General features: G+C 44.6%; 2 protein-coding genes across 4 annotated transcripts in view; both read left to right on the top strand.

Annotated features, from left to right (window-relative positions):
• smurf1 (SMAD specific E3 ubiquitin protein ligase 1) overlaps positions 1–9,602 on the top strand; it is a 47,973-nt gene extending 38,371 nt beyond the window's left edge. For both annotated transcript variants that reach the window (XM_083648650.1, XM_083648649.1), the window contains exons 12-18: positions 1,556–1,670; positions 1,783–1,961; positions 3,349–3,486; positions 3,734–3,854; positions 5,035–5,236; positions 5,868–5,952; positions 7,329–9,602. In XM_083648650.1, coding sequence (XP_083504776.1) covers positions 1,556–1,670; positions 1,783–1,961; positions 3,349–3,486; positions 3,734–3,854; positions 5,035–5,236; positions 5,868–5,952; positions 7,329–7,428 — 940 coding nt within the window. In that variant the 3' untranslated portion in view covers positions 7,429–9,602. The remainder of the gene's footprint in view (positions 1–1,555; positions 1,671–1,782; positions 1,962–3,348; positions 3,487–3,733; positions 3,855–5,034; positions 5,237–5,867; positions 5,953–7,328) is intronic.
• A 2,559-nt stretch (positions 9,603–12,161) lies between these two features.
• The window catches only part of rnf216 (ring finger protein 216), a 41,171-nt gene continuing 40,622 nt past the window's right edge, over positions 12,162–12,710 (top strand). For both annotated transcript variants that reach the window (XM_083648573.1, XM_083648572.1), the window contains exon 1: positions 12,162–12,250. The gene's annotated coding sequence lies outside the window, so the exon portion shown is untranslated. The remainder of the gene's footprint in view (positions 12,251–12,710) is intronic.

Here is a 12,710-nt window from a genome sequence, read left to right as displayed (position 1 = left end):
AATGTGGCCACAATGCATCCCCGACCACTCTGATGGTTTGACCCATCAGATCGCAATCCGTCCTCAATTAGCCACTTCTAAACATGAAGTTTGGGTCATGTCTGGCTAGCCAGAGCAGGATATTTTCCGGTTTTACCTTTCTAGACATGAGGAGTCTTTGTTTAGAAACAGCTGGAAATGGTCAGTATTCTCTCTGCCAGTGGGCGGGGGGAGGGGGTGCGGTAGCATGTATCAATAACAAGAAATGTGATATGGAAACGGCTTTAGCGAATCAGTAACCAAACTCCATTCAAAAACATGCCGTTTTAACGGAGGGTCCATTCCGACCATTCAGGCAATAACGGGGGGTGGCAATGTGCCAAAAATGAGCGCTTCGCCTTTGTTACATAAAGCCGCCCAGTCAAAATAGTGGTCGCACCGTCGTCAATCACTGTGGGTGATTTATTTCACAAGTGGCATTCAAGTTATATCTGACTAGTTTTCAATTTATTTCTCCGCACAAAAGTTAGGCTAGGCATATGTCTCGATATAGGCTATCAGTCAGTCAGCTCTCTCCGCAGCTGTGTTAGCTTGGACGCTCACAGTCACACAACACTGGACGCTCACAGTCACACAACGCTGGCTGCCTCACACAATCCAACTCCAACTTTTCAGACCCTCCTGGAGACAATCTTTCTCAGAAGAGACTAACGTTAGCGACAAATCTGGAGACTTTTTCTGACATGGGAATGATTACCAGCAAGCAGCAGTAAAAGCAGGCAATGATGATAGCTGGGTAAGTCCCGCTAGCATCGATGCTAAGTTAGCAAAGCACAGCGAGAGCGCAGCTGAAGCTAATTAATATAGACGTTAACATCCATATTAATATATAGCCATGTGCTTGCGCGATGACATCGTGTATTGGTGATGTCAAAGGGTGGCGATTGACGATCTGACTGAGGTCAAGATCGCGCAACTCTAGTAGGCTTATCATCTCCCTTGTTGCATTTTTAAACTGGCAGATGGGGGACAAAGAAACGATTCAACTTTTAGTTGTTTACTCACCTAATTTGGCTCTCTTCCAAATAATCCAGCCACGTAACTAACGCTACGTCCATTCATGAAAATAATGATGGGACATTAATGGTTTGTAAAGTGCCACCACCTGCCCACTCACACATAACAGCTAGGTGATCTGGATCATGATCTGCCAGTGTTAAACAACAGCTGCTTTTCCTATAATGCGGATCGTATACTTGGGGTTGAGATATCGATATGATCCGGATTCGCGGGAGTGTGCATAAGCCGGCTAATTGTTGTTTAACATGCAGGCCAACCGACTAGGAGCTGGTTATATTCCGGATTCCACTGCATGTTAAGAAGTGGATAATGTGTCTTGGGGGCGTTTACCACCTGTACTTTCAAGTGGTCAAGCACTATCCGATTGCAATCTGATCACAGAAAACCCATGTTAGTGCCAGGTGTAAATGGCCTCATTGTTACGGGCTAATGTTGTTTTGCCAAGGCTGTGTGTGCATTCTGAACATTATTCTAATAATGTGCTGGTTGTGTGTAGGGAGTGGCTGTACCTGCTCTGCCATGAGATGTTGAACCCCTACTACGGCTTGTTCCAGTACTCCACAGACAACATCTACACACTACAGATCAACCCAGACTCCTCCATTAACCCCGTGAGTGCACACAAAGACACGCAAGCACACGCGACACATGTTTTAAGCATGTTGAAATGAGGCTGTATCCTGGTTGAGTCGAGTGAGGCAAACATCTCTCCCGCTCCCTCAGGACCACCTGTCGTATTTCCACTTTGTGGGCCGTGTGATGGGCCTGGCGGTTTTCCACGGCCACTACATCAACGGGAGCTTCACGCTGCCCTTCTACAAACAGCTGCTGGGCAAACCCATCCAGCTCAACGACCTGGAGACCACTGACCCCGAACTGCACAAGAGCCTCGTCTGGATCCTGTGAGCAAATGACACACACACCTGCACACGCGCTCCCATGTTCCCACTCCCCTTACAATCGTATTTTCCAGGCCTCGAGAAGTTCTGGAAAATTATAAAAGCGAGGAATGGTTGTCAGGTTTACTTGGATTCCGATATTCCGATATTAACCCCGATTAAGACAATACTCTGAATAAGATACTGTCACGTAAACAGCATTTTCTGATGACCTTGACCGGATAAAGTTCATAGTTGGAGTAAGCAATAGTCAAAGAGTATTGCGATCTTAGTCGTGTTATTGAAGTGCATCATTTTCGCAGCATTTTGCAACACGTACAGCACTCGAACTGCTTGATGACGCATGCTCTAGCAGCGAGTGTTGCGGAACTTGTTTAGAGAAGAAAAGATGGCTGCCGTCCGTAAAAAGAAGTCAACATGTTGTCCCTAACGGTAGAAACATGACAGAAAGACTCGGGAAAAATTAAAATTAAATTCAGGAGTGAAACTGACGCAGGACGTAATGTGGCCGTGCGTCTTCAGGGATTAATCGGACTATATATATAGACCTTATTCGCTAACCCTGGATGGCGCCATATTGTTGACATACCGTCCTGCGCGCACACAGCGCTGCAGCTGACAACTAGTAACAGCCTTATTGTCGTTTCTGTTCCATTACAAAATAGCGATGCTAATGACACCAATAAAAACCCCACAGTTGTTATTTGTATGCTGCCGACGGCAGCCGTTAATGCCTGTAATAAATAAACAAAAGAACGAGGTGAACAGACTTTGCTGTGAGGAGCTGTCAGAAAGTTTCACCTGTCTCAACTAACTATCCACACACCTCTCCTGTGCTGCTAACGTATCCTCAGTGTCGCTCCCTTCACGTCTGAGGACGGTAGAGATAGAAACAAACCACGGGGACTTTATTGCTGTCATTACTACAGCCATGCCTAACGCAGGTCTCCATCCGAACACAATTGGAACGATACAGGTAACGCTAACAGTGGCTAGCTTCCTGTAAACGCTGCTCCACATAGGCTGTCACTTGAGAGCTGCTGCGTTTATGTCAACAATATGGCGGCGGTGGGCGTACCAGTATGTGAGTGACGTCAATCGAATAAGGTCTATACTCTGTAGCATGTAAACAGGAATATGAATGGAATATTCCATAAGCAACTCATGTAAACGGCAGTTTATACTGTCTTCATTTAGATTAAGGTCAGTTAGTCGCATTGTTGCAGTCCATGTAAACTTGGGGTGCTTTCACACTGGGGACCCGGGAGCGGAAACCGAGCCCACACGCGTGGGAGGATCACGCTATTCCCACCAGTTCACACTTGTCCCCAAATTCCCCAAAATGTGTTGTAGTTGTCGTTCTCATTCTAATCTCCCATTCTGTGTGCAGAGAGAACGACATCACGTCGGTCCTAGACCACACGTTCTGCGTGGAGCACAACGCCTTTGGCAAGTTTCTGCAGCACGAACTCAAACCCAACGGGCGCAACATCCCCGTCACAGAGGAGAACAAAAAAGAATATGTCAGGTAAGAACAGAGCGACAACAGTTATCCTGTTCACTGTGTGACCATTTTCTGCGATAATATAGCATTATACCGTCAATTAATTTGACTTGCATCAATATCTTGCTTTGATTATGTTTGTATTAGTCAGTATTTGTACAAGTAACATATCTTATATTGTGTTTGTTTCTTTACTTCATATAGAACAGACATCCATCCATTGTGTGTGTGTAGTGTATAGTTGAACAAAAAGTGTGTTTGTTTTTCTCAGACTTTATGTGAACTGGAGGTTTATGCGTGGTATTGAGGCCCAGTTCCTGGCTCTACAGAAAGGGTTCAGTGAGCTCATCCCCCAGCACCTCCTCAAACCCTTTGACCATAAAGAACTTGAGGTACGTGTGTGTCTATGATCAATAAATTAGAGATGCTGTTTCAGTCGCTGCCGGATGTCCGCTCCCCGCTTATTACAAGCTCTGTCATTGGCTCCGACCATGTCAATCAGAGCGGCTTCCGCTCCCTCCTCCCTGTGTGTCGCTGTAAATAATGCCCTGCCGCCGCAGTGAAAACAACAACGCTAACTAGCTAGCAAGCTAACGGCAGAAACCTACACGCTAGCTCGTTGCTACACGCTGAAAATGTCAAGTTGGAAACTATTTTCCAAGGGCACTGCCGCTAAGTGCCGCCCATCGCAATTCCACAATGGAGACCTGCGCCGCCAGACTCCTCTCACGGAAGGGAGGGGAGGCTGGCCAGCGAGACTACCAGTGGGCTAATATGCAGGTTTCATTTTTAATTTTCAGATTTATTTTTTATGATATCTGATATGCCGATATTTTCCTGTTCAACACTCTTTTGGCCGGTTGCCGATACGGACATACAGTATACACCCATTTTTTTCACCTAATTTCATAGAACATCAATTCTCTCCTGTAGTGGAATTACCACATTATTATGCCTGCTTTTATTGTGATGGCCCACTGGCAGATACAGACATAAATACAAAGCTTTTCAAAATGTACACATTCACTGAGCAAAATAAGAAAACTACTTCAACTTAGGTCAAACATGTCATATTATTATTCATGTAGAATTTTCAAACAAAACTGTAAGATTCATCCTACTTAAACAGGCTTGGATGATGCTTTCCCTGAGACAATCGTGATAATTGCCGCCACAACCAGGGCAAATTTTCTGCGCGCGCACCCTCGTGCCGGGGACATGGCGTCGAGCATTTAGGCCATAATTAATTAAAGCGTAATTTTATCGGCCTGTCATATCAGCAGAAATGCTTGTTTCGGGCAGATGCCGATATGTCATTTTAAAGCCGTTATCGGCCGATACGGATGACGCGCCGATATCACCATACATCCCTACAATAAATCAGTCATCACAGTGATTGATAATAAAATTGCGCATGTCGTTCATCTGCATTTTGTGGAGTGTTTTTGGTGACAGAATGACTGTAGAATCCTGCCAGCGTGTAATTTCGCATTACAGCGTGCTTTCTGCACTCTGTATTTGTTGTGTTTCTGTTGGATCCCTTTGTTCACCTCTTCCACCGTCCTCTTCCAGCTGATCATCGGCGGGCTGGGGAAGATCGACTTGGCCGACTGGAAGGCCAACACGCGCCTGAAGCACTGCACATGTGACAGCAACGTGGTGCGCTGGTTCTGGCAGGCGGTGGAGGCCTTCAGCGAGGAGAGGCGAGGGCGCCTGCTGCAGTTTGTCACCGGCTCCACCAGGGTGCCCTTACAGGGGTTTAAAGCTCTGCAGGGTGGGTGACGCACTTGCTTGGAGGCACACGCACACGCACACACACACACGCACACGCACACGCACACGCATCTGTATCACTGTGTTCCTTTGGTGCTGGCATTTGGGGGGCAGGGGGTATCAGACTTAGCTGAGGTGCTGGAGCTTAAGAGCATCAAACTGAATGAAAAGCATGCAGAGCATCCGCACACTCAAATCTGTGCACAAATGAAAGACTTGAAGAAGATCTATGATTTTTGCAGAGATTCTCAAATGTTTTTCAGCCAATGACCCCTTACAAGATAGAAAATATACCGGGCGGGGACCCCCTCATTCTGATTCGTGATTTTGGGCTACGCTTAATTGTTTCCACGATAACGTGCTTGACTTTTAAATTGATAGGTTTCTTAGATTAGAATGTAATCCATGAACCATTTTAGATTTAAAGCATAAAATATTTTTGTTGAACTATGAAGCTTTTGCACACAATAGAAACCAATTTTTTATTTTTATTTTCCTGAAAACTTTTTGCGTACCCCCTGGCAAAGTGCCACGGACCCCTGGGGGTCCCCGGATCAAAGGTTGTTATAGGGAATGCATATTGATGTGTGCACCAGAGTAGAGCAGTGATAACTAGAATGTATTTGTGTAAGGTTCTACAGGTTCTGCAGGACCAAGGCTCTTCACCATCCATTTGATAGATGCTAACACAGACAACCTGCCCAAGGCACACACATGGTAAGGAGGACACACACACACACACATGTTCAAAATACATACTACAGCATGCGCTGGAACGCGTCATCAGTGATGTTAGCTGGGGTCGTAAGGTGTTTCGGGTCTGTCAATATCATACACCCTCGCCCAGTAGACCCAGCCGAGGCCGATTAAGACCCCGACCCGTGTCCCGGAAGCAGGCGCTCACGGATCAGCCTTCCTACTCTGTCTGCAACGTTGCCCGCGGAAGGGTTGATCACGCCCAATCCGCTGCAATAGAGTTAGTGCTACACCGCATTATTGAAAGACCCTTCGGTGCATGGAGGGTCTAAGGCCCTGTGGGTGACTCCCAGCCGCGCTCCTCCATCGTCTCACCAGACCCTCCCTGGGGAAAAGGCAATCCTACCATGGGCAGAGAGGATGCCTCAAGAAGGCCTGTGCGCTGCACGTCATTCGCCTGCGCCGAGCATCTCGCTCTGGCCTGAAGGACCCCAGGCGGCGCCGATCTTTACACAGATTTTCAGGAGGCGAATCCGTAGCGTTTGTGGATTTCTCCCTCACGAGAGAGCCAGGCTGGGGTCCTAAACCCATCCCGTACCGGGTGCCGTCTCTCTGACCGTCAACTGTCTCTCCAGCTTGTCACCAAACTATACTTGGTTGTCACCTAGTCTATTCCTAAGATTCCTAAGATAGTCTATTCCACACACACACACACACACACACACAAATAACAGATTCAGGGAACGGAGGGTCAGATCCAGATCGCGATGCCTAAAGGACTATATGTATTTTTTCACCCCGAATCCAACGCCGCCATCCCTGAGTCTCTATGAGTTACGGTTGCGGAGATACGTCCGCCCTGCCTGCAGGACTACAGGAGAGAGATAGAGGACAGTGGAGTGGTTTCAAGTCACTGACCAAACACTCCATTTCAGTGATTGCTGTCTGAATATCGAGCCATTTAACACTTATTTTAACACAAAAACATTGCTGAATGTACCTTTTTAAAAATTCATTTGATCATTTCCAGGTCTTGATTAGTTTGTGAATGTGGAAAAAAATGCCTGGAAAAATATTAAAAATGTTGTAGTTCAGGTCTGATGCAAAGATAATTCTAGTTTTTCTGTTGTTGTGGAAACCGTGTAGGAACCCTCTCAATCATCTCACATATTGGTATTTGTAGCCGTGAAGAACAATCTTCATCTATACAGTGATGTGACCGAGTTAACAGCAGGGGCAAATGTCTATCTGTGTAAATCATATTGAAGCCTTAAAAAAAAGATATATATTAAGGTCTGGAACAACTATGGCATTTTTTAGTTGGAAATGTGTAGGAACCCTGGCGTCCCCCGTTTCTGTGATTGTACAAGTAACTCATGATCTTTCTCTGTCTCCAGTTTTAACAGGATAGACATACCCCCCTATGAGTCGTATGAGAAGCTCTATGAGAAGCTGCTGACGGCTGTGGAGGAGACCTGCGGCTTCGCTGTGGAGTGATGAACAAACAAACAAATATGCACACACACAAAACACAGACACACACGCTTACACTTGCACACAACTCTGACTTTTCCCCCCACATATACAGACACAGCGAATATAGAGGACGTATACATGGAGTATACAGAGAGGCCAAGCTTCACAAGAACACACACACATGCAGAAACACACGCCCTCTGCTGGACACCTCTTCACCACCGGACTGCTGGCGGAGGTTAAAGGTGGACCCCGGCAAGAGGGGGAGAAAAAAGAAACAAAAGGACAAAAACAACAGAAGTATTTTAGAATTTTTCAGATGTTTTGAAGAAGCATTTTTATCCTTCGGTTTTAACAAGCTATGATGTCATTCTTCAGAACACCTTCCCGCGACAGCGACTTTTGTCTTGGCTCTCCCACGAGAATTCCAATGGCACTGGAGCCTCTGGACACACTCGGGCCGACGGGCGTTACGCGCCCGCGAGCAGAGCGCTCCGAATCAGCACGGCGGAGACGGACTCGTCTTTCTGTCTGACGAGCGGACCGGTTGACGAGTATTCACGCTTCATGTTTAACCACTGTTGTGTATGGGAATATGTGCGCGCGCGCGCGTGCATGAGAGAAAGCGAGAGAGATTGTATTTGTGTCTGTGTGAGAGCGTATGTATATGTGTCGTGCATGGCACCTGGTTATTCTTTGTAAAAAAAAAAAAAAAGGATCACATGAGCCTGCTCCCCTGTTTTGTTACTTACTGTCCCCTCCGTTTGTACCTGCGACCACTCTGATCCAATCTGATATTGATCGTTGATGTCTGATTTTATTATTTATTACTAAGTGATTACTGACCATGCTGCTATATGCTCTACCAAGAGCCCACACTAATCTCTTCATCTGTCTTCCCCCCCACTCCCACTAGAGGGTCAATTCACTTGCAATTCAAGCAATCCAGGAATTGCATTTTTTTTCTATTTTTTATTTTTTTTACAAATTGAAAATGTGGATTTTTTTATTATTATTATTATTATTATTATTATTTCACAGTATTTTATCTGTCAATGGTGAAATATTTGTGAATGACTGCTCTTGTTTATGAGAGGAGTTGAGGCCCGGACATACTGTCCGTGTTCCGCGTCCGTTGACAGCTGCAGACTTGTACCGGTCACCGGTCACCGGACGTGAACATGGTTGCATTCATACCAACTGGAAGGTCCCTGGCGGTATGGCATTCCACAAATGCGCCTTTCCCGGGCCACGCCACCACTCTGTTAGATTTTCACAGGCTCCAACCTCACCGCACAGACTAGAGCAACAAAACTACAACTACCGCCATTTCCAGGCACAAAGGATAGGAGAGAATGCTTTTGTTTTTGGTTTCCTGGCATCATGGTGGAGGGTGTTTGGTCGTCCAATTGAGTGCAGCCCAGAGATCACTGCATAGTGAAGGCTTGTGTTTTGTGAATCTGCTCGCACAACCTCTCTTCAAAACCAGCTCAATTGTGTTACCTGGAGCATGCTCAGTTGGCACACTTGCTATGCATTCAGTCTGTGCAATCATACATTTTGGGCTGCACGTGGACGACTGCATAGAGGCCCGCACAGGAAGTATGAATTTCCCTTTAGCACGTTGGGAGGTTTTGAATTCCATCTTACATTTATTGAAATGAAAGTGAATTGACCTCCCTGACCCCCGAGGCTTGATCCCAAACTAGAGTTTTGACATCCAGCTCCCGATCTGAGAATTACTACACTTGATGTTATAGAGAGGTCAGAGGTCATGACCTGGCTAGCGTTCCAAATGAGCTGTGAGGATGGAAGGAAAGAACTCTTGGGTGAATGTGACATGTAATAAAATCTCAAAAGCCTTTTCACACATCTGTCCATCATTTCGCTCTGGCTCTTGCTTTGCGACCCTGATACTTCTCCTTCCATCTCACTTTCTCCATCGCTCCAAGGTTAGGAAAAGGTTCCTCTCGTCTAGTAATCTTCCTCAAGACCACCGTGAATGAACAAAACCTTTTAACCGTCATTAAGCCTCCATAGAAGTGAATGAAATCAAAAACTAAATGTCGAGCGAAAACCGTGGAAAGTGTTGGGATGCATTGTAGATTGAAGATGACTGTTTGCAGTTTCATTTCAGTCTACATTTTCTAGGTTCTGAGTTCATTGTGTAATGGATGCAAGAGTATTGTAACTTACTATGTACTAAACATTTATGAAAAAATACAATGTAAATAAGATTATATTAAAAGAAGCTAAATTGAAAATATGTTCTGTGTGTTAAGTGATTTATTCGGTGTCAAAGAGCAAATGTATTGAACTGTTTGAGTCGGTTTGAATTCACATTTTTCACCTGAGCAATTTTGTGTCTAAAAGGCAGGAAGTAACAGGTGCAACCAAAACTTTAATGAGGGCCCTGGCACTGGAACACCTAAATGGATTGGAAGTTGGAAACCCTCATTAATGTTTTACTTGCACCTGTGTTACTTCCTGCCTTTTAGACACAAAATGGCTGCTGGTAAAAAACAACATTAAATTGCTTGAGACTTAACTTGGTGTATGAAGAGAAGACATGAGACTTGACTTGGGTTCTGGGGACTTGGATTATTTATTTTTTATTTTATGGTTTTGGTGGAATGAGAATGGAATGTTTAAAGCCATCTTTCTCACGTTTTACTTTTAGATGCATTCGTGTACACAGCAGTGTTACAAACAGAATATATCTTCACAAAAGTACACAGGCAAACAAAAACGCTATGCGCGTTTCAACCACACAGGGTCTTCATCAGGCTGGAATAGCTGCGCGAATATATTACTTCTGGATTAAATACTATTTCTTTGAAAAACTTCAAGGAGCTCCTCTTTCATTTTTGTTTACTATTTGCCTGCTGAGCTGCCTTGGTCCACATTTCTGTGTTCCCCTACTTTTAGATGCATTACATTAAAATACTCCTAACTTTTGGTCTGAGAGAGAGCTATCTCAGTCATTCTACTTTTGAATTTATGCAAATATCAAATGCAGAATTTTCACCATGTGAAGGTTTTTTTTAAGGCCACATGTGTGGCATGTGTGTGTTTGCCTCAAGACTTCACTTCGTTAAAGTAATGCATTGCTAAAATGCATAATTGAAGAGAGGCTAGGCTCCACCAACCTTTCCAGATGTCAAAGAAGACTAAATCTTCACCATATGGCACAATGGTAATTGGCATAATCAATGGAAACTGGAGGATTTAACCAAACTAGGCTCGCCCGCTACGCGGCCTCACCCGCCCTGCAGCTCGCCCAGCTGGCCCTGCAGCTCGCACACGCAGCTCGGCCCGCTATGTGGCCTCGCCCTGGCTGCTCCTTGACGGCATACTTCAGGGATGCGGGATCACATGTCCTGGAGCTGGCAACATTAAGCTGTCCATGGCTGAAGACGGGGGTCTGAAGGCAGACTCCCACTTCTTTTTTGTGACATCACTGACACTAATGATGTCAGAGTGGGATGTATGACATCACTGATGTCACACATCACTGGGATTATGATGTCAGAGTGGGATTTATGACATCACTGATGATGTCTCCTTCCTCCTTCCTGTCTCCTCCTTTCTCCTTGCTTTGATTATGCCATCTCTTCTTGGTACGGAGGTTTGACCAAAGTTTTGAAGGAGAAACTGCAGGTTTCCCAGAACCAATTAGTAAGGCTAACTCTAGGCCTAGCCCCTAGAGACCATGTGGGAAAAGTACTCCTCCAGAAGCTGGGCTGGCTCCCCGTGGATGCTAGATATGTCCAGCTCCAACTTAATATTGTTCATAACATCTATAACAACAGAGCCCCTGAATATCTTAGCAATCACTTCCAGAGGAGTGGAGATACACACTCCCACAACACTACCAGTACTGCTGACTTACGTCTACCTGGTTTTAAAACAAACCTAGGTAAGTGCTCTTTTAAATTTATCGGGGCTAAAAATTGGAACATGTTGCCCCTCCACTTAAAAGTGTACAAGCAGCCAAGGTGTTTTCAAGAAGAAGGTCAAATTGTGGCTTCTTGAACAAGTCCTTGTCTAAGCTCTGATGTACAGCTTCTTTTGTGTATTTTGATATGTATGTTTCTCATCTCTTATTGCATAAATCATACTGTATTGAATACTTCTGTTAATTATTTTATGTTTATATTGTTGTTGTTGTTGTTTTTATCTACCTGTTTTAGACCAAGGACCACAATGGAAATAAGTCTTGACTTTATTGTGCTTTATCCTTGATGTTATTCTTTGAGATCCGTGGCTGTACTTTGTTTAGTACACTGTATTTCAATTTGTAACCGTCAAATCAAATCATGTCATTGGGATTTATGACATCACTGATGATGTCACAGTGGCATTTATGACATCACGGATGATGTCACAGTGGGATTTATGACATCACAGTGGGACAGAGAAACAGACAGAGCCCCAGCTCCCATTTAAATACTGATGATGATTATCTCTAGGCCTATCCTGTTTGAATTTACTGTCGTTTTATTTTAAAGAAGGGTTTTATTATCTTTCATGATGAATTGTGTATTTTATTCTATTAAGATTTTGATTTTGAAATTACATGTCGGTGCATTGCTACATTTGAGATCTTTACAAAATGTTTACAAAGGGAAGTTTGCGGGAGGACTTGAGAAAACATGTGTCTAATCAATGGTCTTAAAGGATTACAGCTCCCAGAGGGCCACTGTCTTACGTTTTGACGTCAACAACGTGCGTGTGACGCAACGGCCAGTCTTGTTTTGGCAGTTTGTTTCAACCCGCGGATTGTCAAACCATCAAGAAAGCAACGGCGTTTTGTGCTGGTTGTCTAACATTTTAAACCGAGGTATCGTACATTTCGGCACTAACTATTATTGACATCGATATCTTATGCTATAAATCGACGACTTGGTTCACAGAAATCTCACAAGTGAGCTAACCTACTTGCTAGCTAGCTAGCTAGCGAGCGAGCCAAGCTAACTAATATTAGCCTAGCTGGCTGCTGTTGTGCTGGTTAGTTCTGGTTAGAGTGACTGATTATTTCCGTGGAAATAATGACTTGTTTGTCTTGGCCTATTTGTTTTTACAGCGTATCAACACATCGTTAATCCAGTTGCTGATCTAACAGCATGCGTATAACGTTATAGTTTGACTTTTAACGTTAGCACTGCATGCAACTTAACATTGGAAGCTTCTCGCAATGTTGCGTCGCTTGTTGTAACGTTTCTTTCAAACTGACGTTACTGTCACTGATTAGCTGAGCTAACTGCGCGCTGGATTAGCACTTGAAGCTAACGGAGTGAATG

Source organism: Poromitra crassiceps, assembly GCF_964638095.1.
Source record: "Poromitra crassiceps genome assembly, chromosome: 13".
Lineage (NCBI taxonomy): Eukaryota > Metazoa > Chordata > Actinopteri > Beryciformes > Melamphaidae > Poromitra > Poromitra crassiceps.
The sequence above is the reverse complement of the archived record's forward strand: the minus strand, read 5'-3'. Positions and strand labels throughout refer to the sequence as shown.